At 34.3% G+C, this 18,342-nt stretch overlaps 1 protein-coding gene across 1 annotated transcript in view; it reads left to right on the forward strand.

The window, feature by feature from the left end:
- The first annotated feature begins 8,462 nt into the window (after window positions 1-8,462).
- Window positions 8,463-18,342, forward strand: part of LOC147409963 (nucleoporin protein Ndc1-Nup protein) — a 20,679-nt gene continuing 10,799 nt past the window's right edge. Inside the window, exons 1-2 of the mRNA XM_086432150.1 lie at window positions 8,463-9,124; window positions 15,851-16,075. Of these exons, the coding sequence (XP_086288276.1) occupies window positions 8,579-9,124; window positions 15,851-16,075 (771 nt within the window). The 5' untranslated portion in view covers window positions 8,463-8,578. The remainder of the gene's footprint in view (window positions 9,125-15,850; window positions 16,076-18,342) is intronic.

Consider the following 18,342-nt stretch of genomic DNA (forward strand, 5'->3'; position numbering starts at 1 on the left):
GTAGGGTAAAAAGAACTGAGAGCTGTGCTAAGTAAAATATTTGGCAAAAAGCTTCTTTTGGTTATTTATGCATGACAGATACGGATACGGAAAAGTTAATATGCATGACAGATATGGATAGCTTTGTTAACCATGAAGGGGAACCTGTTTTGATTCCTGGTTTGTCTCCATTTTCACCACCAACTACTGGAGAAGCTGTTCCTAATGATGGTGAGAATAGCAATGTTGTTGTCCTTACTGGTTAGGAATTTACACAGTTTGTAATGTACCCCTTCCCACCATCAATAAAAATGTGTTGATTGTAGTTCAAATGTTGAAAATTAATTTTCTCAGAAATGGGAGGAGTATGAGATGAAATATGGCAACGTTACAATCTCTTTCATTTGATTAATGATAATAACGAGGTATTACATTACATCCAAGAAGTCATGTCCATCTTGGAGTACTTGAACTAGAAGTTGAAGTATCAGGAGAAGATGGGTTTTTTTTTTCTTTTTTGTAGTAATTAACTAACATGCCAAACATGTTATCACAATGAGCTGCAGTGTATCTAACAAAAGAAACAAAAAAGCTTGGTAGTTCATAAGCACTCTAATTTGTAATTGTGTTTCAATAACTAATGCAACCTTGACAAGATGCATTCCACTGGTTCCATTAGGACATCCAATGGGGTCGTAAAACACTGCTCAAGGTGCTAACGAATCTGGGTTTCCTTTAGAGTTGACTTAAACGAACTATGATGGCAAAAAACCCTCTTTTCACCCACACTTGTTTCGAATCAAGTTAACAATGTTATATTTTTTCCTTCCACCCCAATCTTTATTGTAACATATTCCTTGACACTGCAACTCTCATAAGTTGTAACCATTTTATTTTGTCACTTCAGTAATAATACTTGTATACCAGTGGACCTTGTCTGGGTACATATGGTATTTCATATTGCAACTCAACATATTAATCTGATATTTGCCAAGCATGCAGACCTTGTCCCACAAATTGATGAAGTCCATACATAAATCTTGTCCAAAATTAGATAACCTATACAGTATTAATTAAAGTGTCATGATTAGGTGCCTCGTAAAGAATGACTCGTGGAAAAAACACATAATCCGAACCTTTTAAATACAAAATCAAACTATTGAGATTTTAAATACAAAATCAAACTATTGTATTCTCACGGTCAAGATCAAGCATTTGCGTACTCATGGGTCATTCTTTATCAGTCAATGGATCCCAATCCCTAACTAATACATGGACCGCCATGGAACAATTTATTGGATACATCCTAAATAAAATGCTACAATCAATAATATGAGAAATAAAAATATCACAAAAATAAATTAAGTAGTCGCTCAAACGTTTACAAGTCTAAATTTATACATCAGATAAACTTCTATTCGATAAATTTATACATCATTAACACAACCATAAACACAATAAAAAGAAAAATTATATAAAACAACGGACATTCACAGTTATGCGATCTCTTTGTTGGCCCTTGACTTTCTTCAAGAATTTGTGAATTCTTCTTTTGCCCTTGACTTTCTTCAGGTAATTGTGTTGGGTTTCCATAGTGAAGTCGATTGTAAGTCAAAAAATGCCTCTCGGCTTCTTCAAATGTCGCAAACGCTTTAAAACAATTACCCCTATATCTATTTGTATACTTGTGACATTCTTCCCACGTTGTGTAAATCCCTGGTCTACTTCCAACAAAAACGACATAAAACTTTGTCATCCTAAATACCTGCAAAAATATAATATTTTCAATAAATGACTAATCAAATAAATAAAATTGAAACTTAAATAAACAAAATCTAGCAAAATCCAATTGGAGCATAAATGATAATACATATAAAGAATCTAAGCAGATATGATTAGTAACCATAATACAAGAAGCTTGGAAGCAATCAAATGAGTTGAAGGAATTGCGAGAATTGATTTGATAAATCAATCCACATTATCTTTCAAGTTCTACAATCAACAAACAAAACAAAACAATCGATTTTCCTTCTCATTATATCAATGTGGCAACAACATAAGAATTGTAGAAATTAAGAAAAGAGTTATTGATGTAAAACGTGTACTAGAATTTGAAATATGAAGGGAAGCTCTGATTTCACTACTACAGCTCCAAATGAAAATCTCGCCAAATCAATTTGGGCCGATGTTATCATTATTAATGAATTGGCCGATACCCTTCTCGGTAAATTACAAGCAGAGGGTCTTGCAGTAGATGAGATCTGATTTAAGTTGTGAAAGGGGCAAGGGGTCTCTATTTCTTCACCAAAAAATGGGTAATTCATATAGAATTTATACCCAAAATTATTTTGCCGAAATCACAAACCTCAAAGGAACATCGTAGTTCTAATAACAATTGATACGGTTATAAGTGGTACTCGTATTTGAGAATCAAAATAGAGATTGGGAAGATGAGTGCAAGTGAAACAAACAATTCAATAAGCAGTAGACATCACTGTGCACAAGGGAGAAGCAGAACATCTCCTCCTTAAAAGAAACCTTTCATTTTATTCAGCACATCTCTCAATTTGGCAGGGCCTTGATTCCTTCATCCATTAAAGAAGTGGGAACAAATTTTTTTTGCTTAAAGGCAATTCGACAATATAACATGATTGATATGCCCGTCACAATTTTACCACTAAAATATACCGTCACAATGTGATTATTACATATGAATGAATCATCTGTCGAACAAGGGCATTAGGCACAATTAAGATAAGATTGGAATAGAATCATGAAATTGGAGTGCTGACGTGTTAGACTTAGTGAATTTGATGACATAGAAAATATCTAGTAGTCTCATTTTTTGACAACTTCTTGGATATGAGTGGTTATTCTATCAAACATAATGCAGATTTCTTTCAAATATCTTCTGTATATCAGTTATACTTGGAAGCTCATTTTATTACTAGCTATTATGGTGTTATTTAGTATTCATATTCACAATAATGTCAATGTATTCGACTGTAACCATTTATTTTTCTCTAATATCCTGAAAGTTAACTCTCAATTTTTTTTATAGGCTTTGGCAATCCATGTGTTCACCCCTACCATTAATCACGCCTCTCATTAATATTTGAAAAAGTATTTTTAATCTTCTACATTTTAATCACGCCTCTCATTAACTCGAACAACTCGTTTAAGTTTCAAAAAAAAAAAAAAAAAAAAAAAACCCAAATCATTTACGTTTCAAGTTCAACAACTACAAAAAATTAAAAATTAATAAACCAATCGATTTTCGTGAGTGAAAGAATTACCCTTTCAATCGAACTTGAGAGATATTTGCGACGACGACGGCAAGAGAGGGTTGAGAGAGATTGATTGGCGACGGCGACGGCGACTTGGCTCTCCACAAGGAGCTCGTTCAAACCAGATCTTGAGAGAGAGAGAGAGAGAGAGAGGAGAGTGGTCTTTCGAGCTGTAGAGAGAGAGAGAGAGGAGAGAGGTGTAGAAAAAATGGGTTTAGGTTACAGCAACCTTCGAAGAGAAGAAAAGAAGAAGAGAAGAAGAGAAGAAGAGAAGAGGGGTTTTTAATGTTCAGGGATTTAAAACAAAAAAACCAAAAAGTGGAGGGAGCCGATTTTAATTAAACTGATTTTTCACTTAAAACCGCAAAACAGCCGCGGAACCGTCGGATGCGTTTTGATCGAACGGTCTGAAAAACTTGGCACCGAACTTGTCAAACTTTAGGGCCGCTGAACCGCTCCCTATATATATATATATATATATATATATATATATTATATATATATATATATATATATATATATAAAGAAGATGAAACGAAAAGAAGTTGGGTGGGTTTTGTAGATGTTGAGGCTGCGGACCTTTTTCCCTTTTGCGACGGAAAAACAATGGCCCGTTCGCGACGGATCTGAGTTTGAAAATTTAAAAAATAATAATTAAAAAAAAATCCATTGGCTAGTTTTGGATTGTTTAAAACGAAGATAAATAGTAAAAAAATTTAAAATTTTTATTTATATAAAATTTTGGGACAATTTTCGTATTTTGCCTATTGTTTCGTTCGACGAAAACTTGACCATCCGAACTTCAAAAGTAACAAATGAATATTCTATTTTGTCTAATTTTTTATTTTGGATCTAATAGTGTGGTCAATTTCTACAAATTTTGTCTCTAACAAAAATTTACATATTTTGCCCAATGGGACCCTAAAATTGACGTTGTTTTTGTTTTTAACGATAATTTGACTTTTTGATCTCCAAAAATTACAAGTAGATAGTCTATTTTTTATAAGTTTTCGTTATGAACCTAATGGTGTGATCGAATTTTAAAAATTCTTGCTCTAGTAAAAAATCATTATTTTAGCCTGATTTGAGTCGGTAATCGAGGATTTTGTAACTTTTCTGTTCGGACTCGCATTTGAGCATGCTTATAAACTAAAATATATTTTCCAACCATTTTGAATCTAACGGTGAGGTCAGATTTCATAAAAAATGACTAGAATAAAATCCTATAATTTTACCCTAAGTCCCATTTTCAAGATTTTCTCAAAATTCCATTATTTTTCTTCCTTGAAATACGAATAAAAAATTCGGGATTTTACACTGATTAATAAAGTACTACGTCACATTGTGTTTAAAACAACTATAATATTATGCTAGAAACGACCATTCGTATTCATCGTTAACTGTGATTGTTTTCAATAGTCGTTTTTAGCTTAACGAGAGTAGATTTATGTCGTACTTTTGTCTTCTATTATGATATATATATATATATATACAATCAATCATTTTTTGGATAGATTTGAGCCATCCAAATAATTTTATGTGTGAAATGTCGGATCGACTCTCAAACCTATGGCCAAGATGCATTATTAACCCTAATAATCTCAATTCACATTATTTTGGTTTATGAATTTTCTTCTTTTAAATTATTTTCTAATTCTTAGTTTGAAAAAATCCATCAAAATAGAGCATTTGAAAGATTAAGCAAAGCTTCTTCTAGACCAGATCTACAAACCCCGAGTTCATATGATCTGTCAAATTTTTTTCTCTTTATCTGAAATTTCTCTTTAATGGTGACTCTAAATGGATCAACGATCCATCTGTCGTCGACATTTCTCTAAGTGTACTCACTTTTGAAATATGAGCTTCTGCAAGATACAACTTTTGAGTTCATTGATGATTCTCGTAGGTGGAAAAAGTGTAAGATAAAAAACACCAGAATTTTTTCTATAGTTATAATTGAAGATTTAGATACAAGGGCTTTGAAACCTTTCGAAAGGTTTTTAACTCATCTACACAGGTTTGGGAGTCACCACCATTCAATTAAAGTGTGAATGGATACTATGAAGGTTTTTTTTTTTTTTAATTTATTTTTTGGCTTGTATTGACTCTTATATCCAAAATATAAGGGGAAAATGATCTATTTAGAAACCTAAGGTAATGAGGTTCGATTGAGGGACAATAAAGGTATTAGGCACCTTGTCCATCCCATCCTAACATGGTTACCAATAAATGATCATGGGTGAACATTAAAAAACTCTTTTTTTGAGATTTTTGAAGACAAAGAAAACTATAGAAAACTAGAGAAAATTAATTATAATTTTATTTTAAAAAATAAAGAAATTAGTATGATAAGCAAGCCCCTATTAGAAATATGTGCTTGCTGGAATTTTTTTTGTAACCTTGGGATTTCGATGAAAATCCATATGAATCTCATCATTTACAGTCCCAAAACTTTAAAATAAATTTATGTGCTATTTATGGAGACTTTATTTATTGGTTTGATCTTTTAGTAAGATTCATGATTTGAATCACATCATGTAGAAATCAAGACTACATGTATGAGATTTTGTCCATGTTTTTACTCTTTTTGTTGCCTCTAAAGATTGAATATAAGTCCATAAGGACCTACACTCTTGCTTATAGTCATTTTAGAAGTGAGTATGTGTAAAGTGTATGCATGTGTTGGACTTATCAAGAAAAGATTACTTCCAAGAAGGGTTACTCTCTACTTCTATTGTCATCAACGTAAATAAGATAAAAGATAATTATTCTAGAATTGAAATTGCAACGAATTGAAAGTATCTATGCTACAAAAATTATATTTCATAAGAGTAAATGAAAGTAAAACAACATAACTATTATTCTCAAGAAGCTTATTGAGAACTTATTGGGGAAGATTACCTCAAAGAGGGATTACTCTCTTTCCCCAAGCCTCTAGACCAAAGATCTATGAGACTATATTTAAAAACATAAAATTAAACTTGCAAATAGGAAAAATGCTTCAAATAAAAAGGGAGATAATAAGAAGGGGGGATTAGAGGGGGAGAATGAAGGGTTTAACCCCACCTTATCTTCTTCTTCTTCTTCTTGGGTTGAGTTTCTAGGGATTTTAAAGAGATTTTGAGAGAATGAGAAGGCTTTGAGAGGTTTGGGAGATATTTGGGCAGACTTTTAAATCATCAAATAAGCTTATCTTTTTTTGCTTTGGAAGAGTCTTCATTTATAGCTCAATAAGAAGGAAAGACGAATTTGTCCTTTACCTTTCCTTTTTATTACGAGGGCATAAAAAACTTTCTAAATATTTGAAAATTTTCCTTATATCACCCCCTAGTCATATGTTTGATGATCTACTTCAAACATGATTTTAAATCTTGTTTGAGATCGAGATGACTCGCTCAAGTCATCTTAGTATTGTTAATGAAGGAGACGAATTTGCACGGTGTCTCAAACTTTATACCATATTGCAAGATAAACGAGATAACACGGACAATATTTTAAAAATCTCAGAAGTCTATCAGGATTTTGTACATGTTAATTAAAATAATTAATGTTTTTTAGAATTTAAATATTTATTATATATTTAAAATATGAATTTATGATGAAAAATATCTTTTAACATATTTTATTTTATTACAAATTATAATTATTATTATATAAATACGGGGAATGCTAACGTTGAAGACTTCATGGGAACCTTAGCATTGTCTAACAAAATTTTTTTTTCAATAATACCCCTCCTAATTTTGTCTTTTAGTAAAAAAACAAGAACCTGTTAGTCTTTTACACAATAAAGATATTTATTATGTCATTAATAAATGTATTGATTATGTTAGCATTGATTACCAAAATAATTAGTACAAAAAAATATTTAATTCAAAATACTTAAATGCACATGTCATTTATTATGTAAATAAGAATTTATAGTGTAAAAGACCAATATATCATTTTCTTTTGAGTCGTGCTGGGGTGACACAAATGGAGACACAAAAGTGACAAAATGATGGGGTGTCAGGCACATTATCGTAGATGCTTTTCCATGAGATACGAGTAAAAAGCATCTACTGTTATGTGCATGCCACCACATCATTTTTGTCACCTTTGTGTCTCCATTTGTTTTATTCTAGCATTTTCCCTTTTTTTTTCTTCACTAAAAAATAAAATGAGAAGGTGCATTATTGAAAAAAAAGTGTTGGACAATGCTAACGTTTTTATGAGGTTTTGGAACCCTATAAATATATATGAATAAGAGTTAAATGCTTTATCTCGTTGGAGACGAGTTGACTCGTCTAAGACAACGCGGTCTCGTCTATGGTCAAAATGAGACGTCAAACCTAGGGGTGTACATTGGATTGGATAAATCCGAGAACCGAACCAATTCGAAGCCTTTTGGATTGGATTGGTTCAGATTGAGCATGGCTTGCTTCAGGTGCGGATTGTAAAAAAGAAAAATATGATTGATTTGGTTTGGTTTCAGAGTAGGGGTATAATAGAATCAAACAAATCCGAAGTATCTATTATTATATATATATATATATATATATATATATTGTTTTTTTTTGGTACAAAATTTTATATGCTTTAACAATATATTTAAAAAAAGAACGATTTTCTTAATGAATTTCAATATTTGAATATGATTCTAATATTTTTTTTTTCCTTTTCATTGATTATGGATCTTTGAATTATAAGAATTTTTCTATCGATCACTTCCCCATTTGAAATATCCATGAAATTTTCATTTTTTAAAATAAATTCCAGTAATTTTTGGTTCATAGGTAGACTGATGTAAGATCGGACTAAGAATTTATTATTTTTGTGTTATGCATGATGCTTTGTTTATGTTGAAATAATAAGTATGTTGATACTTTATTTATGCGTATTATGTCTTATGCGTGATACTTTATTTAATATTTATTTAACTTAATTTTAAGTTTTAACTATTTTAATTTTATTATTGAAAATAATAAATATGGGAACTGAAATCCAATCCAAACCAAGGTAAATTTGGATTGATTCGATTCTATAGGGTAATTGGATTGGTTCGATTTCAAATTTGTAAAATCGATCATATTTAATTCGATTCTAATTTTATCATAATCCAAATCAATTCGAACCATTTGGAGACCATGATTTCTAACGTCCATTTTACGCTAATTTCATATTCCTTCGATTCGATTGTCCACGTGGCAAAAGATAAATCTGCCGCTTCAGTAACTCAAGACAAGTTCCAATTCCCGCCTCCCTGAAAAATCTCGATTAAACCCTTTCTGTCTCTCTCGCTCTCTCTGTCTCTCACTCTTGGTATCTGAAAAATGCCTTCTTCTTCGACAGAAATCATTAAAAATCGATTTATAGGGTTTCTACTATGGCAATCGATCAACTCCACAACAATCTATCTTTTCTCCAAAACCATTCTCCTCTCACCTTTCTCCCAAAACCCTCTCTCTCCTTCTCTCCTCACTGTCCTTTCCTTCCTCACCTTCCACTCCTCTCTCCTCCTCTTCTCCACTTCTCTCTCTATCCTTACCTCTCCTCAACCCATTCGCGCCGCTTCCATCTCTGAACTCGCTGTCTCACTCGTCCGATTCCTTCTTAATTCGGTTGTTGGCGGTGGATCGCCCGATCTCTCAACCCCAAGTTTCCGTCGCCGAGTCAAGAAATCTCTTGAGTTTCTCCTCTTTGTGTTCTCCTCCGCTGTGGCAGGGTCACTAATTGTGGTTTCTTTGTGTTGGAATACTGAGTTGTTTGATGGGTTGCGTTTGATGGGGTTAGGGTTGAGAGGATTTATTTTTGGATTGATTTATGGGATTTATTTTGTTTATAATCTGCGTTGGGTTTTTGCGTTTCCGATTATCCAGGTGAGTTGCTTATTTCTTTATGGATATAAAGATTGATATTTGAAATCTTAGAATCAATTCATGTTATTGAGAAAATCGTTGTTTTTGTGGGTGTTCTTCACTTGGTTGATTTATCTTTCGTTATTTCGTATTAGAAGAAAATTAATTAACTTTTTGGATGTCTACGCTTAAAAAACAATTATATTGCTAAGAAACACGTTATGAAGAGATAACCAATTAATTTATCACCCACCACATTTGTATAAGTTGTTCAAGGATTATTACTTGGCTTTAATGTGGTTGCAGTTATTAACAAAAAGGACAAAAAAAATAGAAGAGTTGGTGAAGAGCTCTGTGTGTTGTGTTTACAACTTGAAACAAATATTTATATGCAACTCCTGTTATAATAATAGACCTGAGGTCGAAATGGTTTGGATAATTAAATCGTACTCACTTTCTATGGAAATGAAAAGAGGTTTCTAGCTATCAGTGTCATTCAGCTATCTATACTGCTGAAAATCTGATATTTATTGTACAACAGAGCTGGATATGGTGTAAAAATTACGATATGCTTGGATATGCAAAATTATAGGAAGATCCCTTATTTTGAATTATTTTTAATGCTTAGTTGAGTTTATAATATGATGTTAATTTCAATATTACCACTTTTTATAACATATTCACTATGAGGAAGTTAATTTAATTAACAAAAGCAATCCTCTGATTAATAATTTTGCATGTACTATACATCATACAAGACGATTCAAGAATTTAATCCATGTTCTAGTATCATTGGAAATTGTGAGTTTATTTAGATGGGATATCTTTAGATGACCAGGTAAGGATATTTAGATAAGCAGGTTATGTTGCTGCTCATTGTGTCCTTAAATCTATGGTACTTTCTTGTCTGAATATCCCATTTTATGTGTGTGCTATGATGCTAAGTATTTCCCATAATTATTTATTTTTATAATATATGCTAAATTCATCAATTATTATTTTTTTTTTGATACAAGACGATATGACATATTTTTTCCATGTCTTAGCATCTTTCATAGTTTAGCCAGCTAGCGTACTGGGAAATCAGGTTACATATCACGACAACAATTTCTTTGCAAAATGAGTGTCAATATATGAAAGATTTCTCTTGACCTGGTTGGTGTCTTGGTCCATAAAAGCATGCCCCAAAGACCGGATAAAGGGAGATAACTGACGCCCATTTGGTTTGAAATTGCTCCAAGTCTCATTTTTGGTGCCATAGTGATAGAACAGCCATTGTTTTGGTTTAAATGGAAGCTTAAGAATGTAATCTCACCATGTGAGCAAGTCCTTATCCACATTGTACCTTTTATAGTTTAAAATATAAAATGCCTTGCACACTAATCAAAAGGCAAAACATATACTTTTTCCATCCGTTGTGAACACGAATAACTAAATCTTTTTATTCTTCCCTAGCCCTTGTTCCATCCGTTGAGTTGGTTGAGTTATGAATATACTTTTTAGTGTCAAAACCATAGGTGTATAGGTTCCTCATAAATTGGATGATTCGAGCCTTGGGGGATAATGCTGTTGGTCCATAAATTTTTATGCATTTTCTTTGTTAATTTTACCTTAGTTTTTGGGTTTATCCAAGGTCTTCCATACCAAATTTTGGGCATGGTCGTGGGCCTTAAAATTCTTGTGCTTATTTATTGTCTCATTTAAAAAACAATGTAAAATCACATCAAGGAAAGGGAACTCGTGTATATCGAAGAGGATAGGTCAATCGTCAATCAGGTGTGTTTTGGAAGGAGTAGAATTATCTTGATATGGCATTGAATGGTCGAATCCATTCAATACCATATCAAGATAATTGTTCGGGTATAATTATTCATTTTTAGCTTTGATCCCAAAAGTCTTTGGAATTGAAGACGTAAAAGAGTTGAGACCTATTAGCCTGATTAACACGATCTATAAGATTATGTCGAGCTTACTGGCCAATAGATTGAAGCGTGTTATCTCTACCTTGATCAGATTTAACCAAGGCGCCTTCGTAAAAGGAAGATAGATACTTGATGGGGTTCTTATTGTGGATGAATGCAATGACTCAAGATTCAAATCAGAGAAGGCTTATGATCACTTTAATTGGGACTTCTTGGGGTCCATTCTAGAAAGAATGGGAGATGGATTTGGTGGAGTAAAAGGTGTATCTCTTCATTTTCTTTCTCGATCCTTATAAATGGGTCTTCAGAAGGCTTCTTAAGAAGCACTAGAGGTTTGAGACAAGGGGATCCTCTTTCCCCCCTTTCCATTTCATTATTGTGGCGAAAACTCTAGGGAGGATGTTGGAAGGGGGGTGGTTTGTTGGGGATATCAATGGCTTTTTAGTAGGTAATAATGGGTTGATATCGTCACACCACCAATTTACAGATGATATTCTTGTCTTCTAGGGACGGATCACTACAGTAAACTAGGAGGTGTGAAGGTTTGATATGTTGCGTTGAAGGAGTCTTGAGCATCCCGGTGAACATGAAGAAGTGTAAGGTGTTTGTGGTAGGAATGGTTTCAAATGTAGCTCTCTTGGCGGCTTCTTTGGGTTTGAAGGTTGATAATTTTCCTACTTTGTACCTAGGTTTTCCCACAGGGGCTCCTTTCAAGTGTTCCACAATGTGGGATACGTTGTTGGAAAAGGTGAATAGGAAACTTGCGGTGTAGCAAGCCAATTACCTTTCGAAGGGGTGTAAAGTAACTCTAATCAAGAGTGTTCTCTCTAGCATACCTGTTTATTTCCTCTTTTTGTTCGAGATGCTGAAAAATGTAGAACAAAAATTGGACAAGTTGATTCGGGATTTCTTGTGGCATGATAGAGAAGGAAAATGGAAGCACCACTTGGTGTGTTGGAGTGTTGTCACTAAGGCAAGGAATAAGGGAGGGCTTGGGATTAAGAAACTTGGGGTGACTAATTTGGCGTTGTTAGGAAAATGGATTTGGAGGTTTGGGGGTGGAGGTGGATAGTTTATGGATAAAGGTTAGTGTAGCAAAGTTCGAGAAAAATCTTTTTGGGTGGGAAAGTGGAGTGGCAAGGGCACCACATGGGTGTGGAGTTTGGAAAGGCATTTTGAAGGTGTTATAAGTTTTTAGAGTGCCGACAAGATACAAAGCAGGGAAAGGGGATAGAATTAGATTTTAGGAGGACAGTTGGTGTGGCCATGAGCCTCTAATGGATGAGTTCCCAACTTGTATTCGATTTCCTTGAAAAAAAGGCTTACCAATTAGTAGTTTTAGGTGTTGGCTTGATGAATGGTGGTCGTGAGATTTTTGGCTTCTGGTGGGCTTTTAATGATTGAGAAGTTGATGAGGTTGTTGACGTGGTAAATTGCACTAGCTCGCTCCAGTACGACCTAGAGAATGAAGAGACACAAGAGTTTGGATGGAGAGCAAGGGGTGACTTTTCTCGGTTGGATTCTTTAATCAGTCATTGGTTAGAGATGACTCTCCTTCATTCTCGGAGATAGCGGTATGGGGACCTAAAGTGCTATTGAAGGTAGGCTTCTTTGCTTGGACTGCAATATTGGGGAGGATCCAAACTTTGGATTGCTTGATGAGAAGGGCTATACATGCAACAAATGGATGCATTATGTGCTAACAAGATCAGAGTCGGCAAACCACATCCTAATTCATTGCGGGGTGGTGAACGAGGTGTGGGCTCACTTTTTGGTTCCCTTCGAATTTTCGTTATGTCTACTGGGTTCTATGAGAGTCCTTTTTGAGGGGTGGCTGCATGTTGATAGCTCTTTCTCGGTGGTGATAAGCTTACTATGGAGTATAACCCATTTCGCCATTTGTTGGGGCTTGTGGATGGAACGCAGTAGTTGGATGCTCGAAGAGAAGACTACGAGCACTCCAGAGATTATTATAGTAATCTTGGGGCGGATTTTCTTATGGTCAAAGTATTATGACGAGCTTGAAGGTGTGGTATCTTGCAGATTTCATAGGGAAGTGGGATTGGGTAACATTTCAAGAGATTGACCTCATGTGTTTTGCTTTTGCTTGACTGGCTAACTCGGCCGGTTTGGCTCTTATTAATGAAATCAGTTTTACTTATCAATAAAAGAAAAAAAGATAGCCTACGCTCAAATATTTTTTCAAAGGATGCTTCTATTCTTGGGTCAATCAATGAAGGAAAGATGCCTCCCCAATAGACAAGAATATATGTCAAGGGCTCCATATTATGTAATGGCTGATTTTTTTCATTATTCATCTCATCTCTCTCTCTCTCTCTCTTCTAATCATCTCTTATTCTTCTCTCACTCTAATATTCTATCAAATTTCTATTAGCAACTATGTGTGAGTTTGCATGTTGTAAAATGTTTTCTTGTCAACTCTTGGTGACTCTTCTATTGTATAGTTGCAAGAGTTTTTAGTGAATTATTCTGAGCCTGATGGGTACTGTGGATGTTTCTCCAATATTGGGTTTTACCATGTAAATATTGTGTTTTCTGTCTTGCTTGAGTAATTATTTCTGGTGTTACTCTTACACAAATTGAAATTGACTTAATTTTGACCAATTCTTCTTGACCACAACAAAGTTCCCTGTTGCTTCAATGTGTGGAACCAAAGTTCCATCAAAGGTGATTCTTTTTATTTGGTTGGCAGCTTTGGATAGTATTCTGACCATTGACTAATTGATAAAACATGGTATTCTGTACTCTTATAAAAGAATAGAGATACCTAGATGCTTTTTGAATTCTGATAAAAAAAGAAAGGAATTCACTAGGAGGGCTACTACTCCCTTGTTACCGACACTTTAGTAGATACTCCATAGCCTTAAGTAAATACATTATACATCAAAATAAACCCCTAGCATTGATCTTTTTAACTTGTGAGGAACAATAAAAGTAGCCAATTAGAATCATCTTTTGTTAAATTGCTCTTTTGCAAGGGAGGATTGGTGTTATTTCCTTTCCTTGTTTCAGTTACCTTGTGTCTTTTCCAATTCTACCAAGGCTTTGTTTCAAAGTTGGAAGATTAAGTTATTTTTCTATAGAGTGAATATTGTAGGCACTAACTCCTTTTGCTATATGTTGGTGAATATGGAAAAAGAGAAATAATAGAATCTTCAAAGGAAAGGAGCAATCAATCCAAGAAGTTGCATTAGCATATTAGGTTTCTTGTTTTTCTGGTGTAAGCTCTTTGAAGATTTTAAAGCATTATTTTTTCAGGTTTTCTGTTTAAAAGAGATCTCGTCTGCTTATAGGGGTGGATTTACGGTGGGGGCACTTGCCCCCACAAGAATTTTCGAAGTTTATGGATTAGTGAGCTATTGCGACAGATTTTAACGGCGGATAAAAAAATCTGCCACTATTGCCCCACAAGAAAAATTTCCACTCTTAGTTGCCCCCACATCTATTTTTTTTTTTCACTCTTAGTTGTCCCCACAAAAATTTTCAACTCTTGGTTGCCCCCATATGGGCAAACTCCTGGCTCCGTCCCTGTGCTTAGACCCATGCAGGGTGGTTTGATATCGGTTTTATTTAGGAAGATCTACTCGATATCCTTTATATTAATAATAAATTTTTATTATAATGATCTGAGCTCTGCATCTAACTGTTATGTGTACCTATCAAAAAATAAAAATAAATCCAAGTTTACTTTTTATGTGATACCGTGGTTATATAAAACGTCATGTGAATGCAAACCATTTTTCAAGAGTGATGACATCATTGTCTTATGATGTTAGTAGTCCCATCATTAATTGTTTTGATTTACTTAGTATTATATTAGCTTACAGTGGGGATGTAACCATTTATATATTTCGTGATGATTTTCACAAGATTAGTTCAATAGAGGAAAATCATTCTTTGACTTGATTAATTCACAATGTGTGTTGTGGAGGTCTTTTTTCCATGGACTGTATTCACCTCGAATTACCACTTGGGGGACCGATGTGATGCCTACCAAAGAATCTCCGATGCCCAAGTTTGAGCATTTTTTTTTTTATATGAAATTTTTTTATCGATGAAAAACAAGGTCGGGTGAGATGACCAACCAAGTGAGACAAGATACAAAAGAACTAATCAGCCTCTTAACAACCAACCCTCTCCCAATTCCCTACAAAGTCATCAAAGATAACCCCTCTACACTGTTTAAAATATTTTGATCAGTAGAAGAAAAATCCTAAAATAGAAATGATGATGGCTTGAATATTGATCGATTTGCCTTCAAATACATGGATCCCTTCCTTAATAGAGATGCCAAAAAATTCCTCTCTTACAAGGATCCTTCCTTATTTATAAACCATGATTTTTGTGGTCAGTTAAGAAATGTGAATCCTTCAAGAAGGAACTTTCCAGATAAGATACAACCCATTTAGGAATTGTGTTTGGGTTGGACACTTTGCCCCTCTAAACAGTCCTTCGCCATTTAGAGGCTAGGATAGCACTGAGGCTCCCACAAATCAAGTTGGACTACCGCCGAGTAGAGGTACCATGGCCTTGACAACCTGTGAGCCCCACCTCGGCTTAATCATCAGAACCATATTAATCACTGACACATGTGTGGCTACAATTAATAACATGTTTTACCCTATACATACATGTAGCCCGAATTTCTCATTGTTCATTTGTTTTTCTGAAGACGAGTGTTTTTCCTCTTATGTTAATCTGTTGCAATTGTAGGTCCATCAAATAGTTAGTTAAAAGTAATTTGCTTCTGAGGTTTTCTCTTGTATGGTATTTATCCACTAATTTTAATTGGCCATCTTTGCAGCGTCCCCCTTTTTTCAGTTTTAAGATGGGGCTCCCTTCAGCAATCAGACAAGCACTAAAACTATCGAGTGTGGCTTTCTTATGTTCAGCTGTGCTGGTAGTATTTCTGCCGGATCAGTTTAAGAGCCATGGTACAATATGGCAATCCATTGTTGAGCAAATCATCTTTTTTGTTGGAAGTTCTACAGTTTCTGTCTGTTGGGAACTAAGCCATCATTTACATCAGGTAAGTTTTTTGTTTCTTGATAAATAATAAAGACGTGCATGTGATAGGGGGAAGAGGAGGCCCCCAAGAAAAAAAGGAAACAATTTTTTGCAGTGAATGGGCTACTGAGTTGGCAGCTAGTTTAGTACCTGAAACACAAAAAGCTCAAGAGCTCCTGCTATTAAAGGGTTAAATGGTTTGGGATTCATTAGAATATTTTTCATTAAATTTATCATCCAGTAAAGTAATTTTTTAACATGAAAATTTCCAAGACACCTTAATTTGTCTCGCATGTCATCTTTGTGGATATGCTCTATTTCTATCTTTCATTGGTGGTGATACCCAATTTTTATTAAATTTAATTTCTTCATGCTATTGGAACAATCCATTCAAGGGACTCACCAGGATCTTGTAGGTCAAAATTTGGCCTGATTGGATAACCATCTGATTACAAATTCTTAATGAGCCTTTACAATTGTTTCTTTCCTCAAAATATGATTTGATAATAAAATATCTTCTAATATAGCTTATTTTCATATATTTATTTATTTTATTTCATTTGATAATAAAATATCTTCTAATATACTTTATTTTCATATAATTATTTATATGAAAATAATTATTAACTGATAAATGGTTTATGTTGGATAGCTATCTTACTATTGTCTTGTTTATATTAGAACATACACAAACCAGCCAAAAACCCTTATTAGAAGGGTGATTTCTTCTGAAAATAGTCATTTTTATTCTCTTTAAAAGAGGCTCTTATGAAATAAACCCCTACATCTTATAGGATTTTCGAAAGTATATTTTAGAGAGAAAAGGAGAAGAATAGGACCATGAAAGACATTTAGGGAGTGTTTAAAAGGGGAGATCCCCACGTCTTCTAGTATTTCTGAAAGTATGTTTTAGAGAGGGTAGAAGAATAAGAACATGAAAGACATTTAGGGTATGTTTGATTGCACATGGAAAATATGATGGAAAATCAATTTCCATGGAAAATGACATTTTTCAAGTTTTTGATTGCACATGGAAATGGAAATTCATTTTCCACCCCATTCAAAAAGTCCACTAAATCATGGATTTCACTTTCCCACCCATATGGGTGGGAAAATGAAATCCACCCATATTTTCCATCTTCAATTCTTCCCTACCACTACCACTACCACTACCACCACCACCACCATTATACTAACCTCGCCGTCGGCTCCATCTCCGACCACCTTCTCTCTCTCTCTTCTTCTTCTTTTTCTTCTTCTTCTTCTTCTTCTCCATCCCTCACCTCTTCTGCCACCACCACGTTCTCCCCCCATCTTCCTCATTTACCTCCGTCGCCGTCGTCGTCGCCACCTTCGTCGCCACCGTCACCACATCCTCCCCCCTCCCTCTTCCTCGTCATCTTCTTCTTCCTCTCCCCCTCCTCTCATCTTCTTCTTCCTTCTCCTCTTCTTCTTTTTTCTCATATTTTTTCATGATTTTATCCAAGTGAAATCAAACAATGGAATTTGATTTTCTAACCCTACCTATTTTCCACAACTAATTTTCTCTGGATTTCAAATTCCATGGTAAGTGACTTTACATGCAATCAAACATACCCTTAGGGTGTGTTTGAAAGGGAGAGTTCATCTTGATAGTTAGGCTTACAAGAGTTAAAAAGTTTGTAAAGTTCAACTTCCAGAAGTTCACTGAGAGTTAATTAGAACTTCAACATTTGGTGGATAGTGGGACTATGGGAGTTAAGAAATAGACTGTTCAACTCAGATATTGGGGAAAAAACTGCCCAATTCTTCTATAGTTGAGATGAGATTACGATTGATAATTTAATTTTTTGTATTGTTGATGTCTTGATTAGAAAGAATCATTTGAAATCTGGAAGAAACTCAAACCCTAGAAAATTTTCAAGGTAAAAAATTGAAGTAATGAAGAGAAGTACAGAAAAGAACGATCTCTCTTCATGGGTTTACAAAGTCATCACAGAGAAAATGAAATAAGGGTTCATAAGAACAGAGAAAATATGGAAGAGTGAGACGAGAAGGAAGAGGTGCACATTTGAAGTGTTGGTATGTAGATGGTGATGCTTAAGTAGAGCAAAAAAGAGAGAGAAAGTCTTGGTTCGGCTATTGAAGAGGAGTAATTGGAAGTTAGGTTCATGAAGAGAAGAATCAGAAGTTAGGTTCATGAGATCGATCTCTGAGACATCTATGAATGAGATTCAACCAAAATTAGCTCCAAAAATAAGATTTTCGAAGTTGAAACAATGTTATTGAAGTTGAAGAGAAGAATCGAAA

Source organism: Akebia trifoliata, chromosome 2 (genome assembly GCF_017979445.1).
Source record: "Akebia trifoliata isolate Shusen 1 chromosome 2, ASM1797944v1, whole genome shotgun sequence".
In the NCBI taxonomy this organism is placed as follows: Eukaryota; Viridiplantae; Streptophyta; class Magnoliopsida; order Ranunculales; family Lardizabalaceae; genus Akebia; species Akebia trifoliata.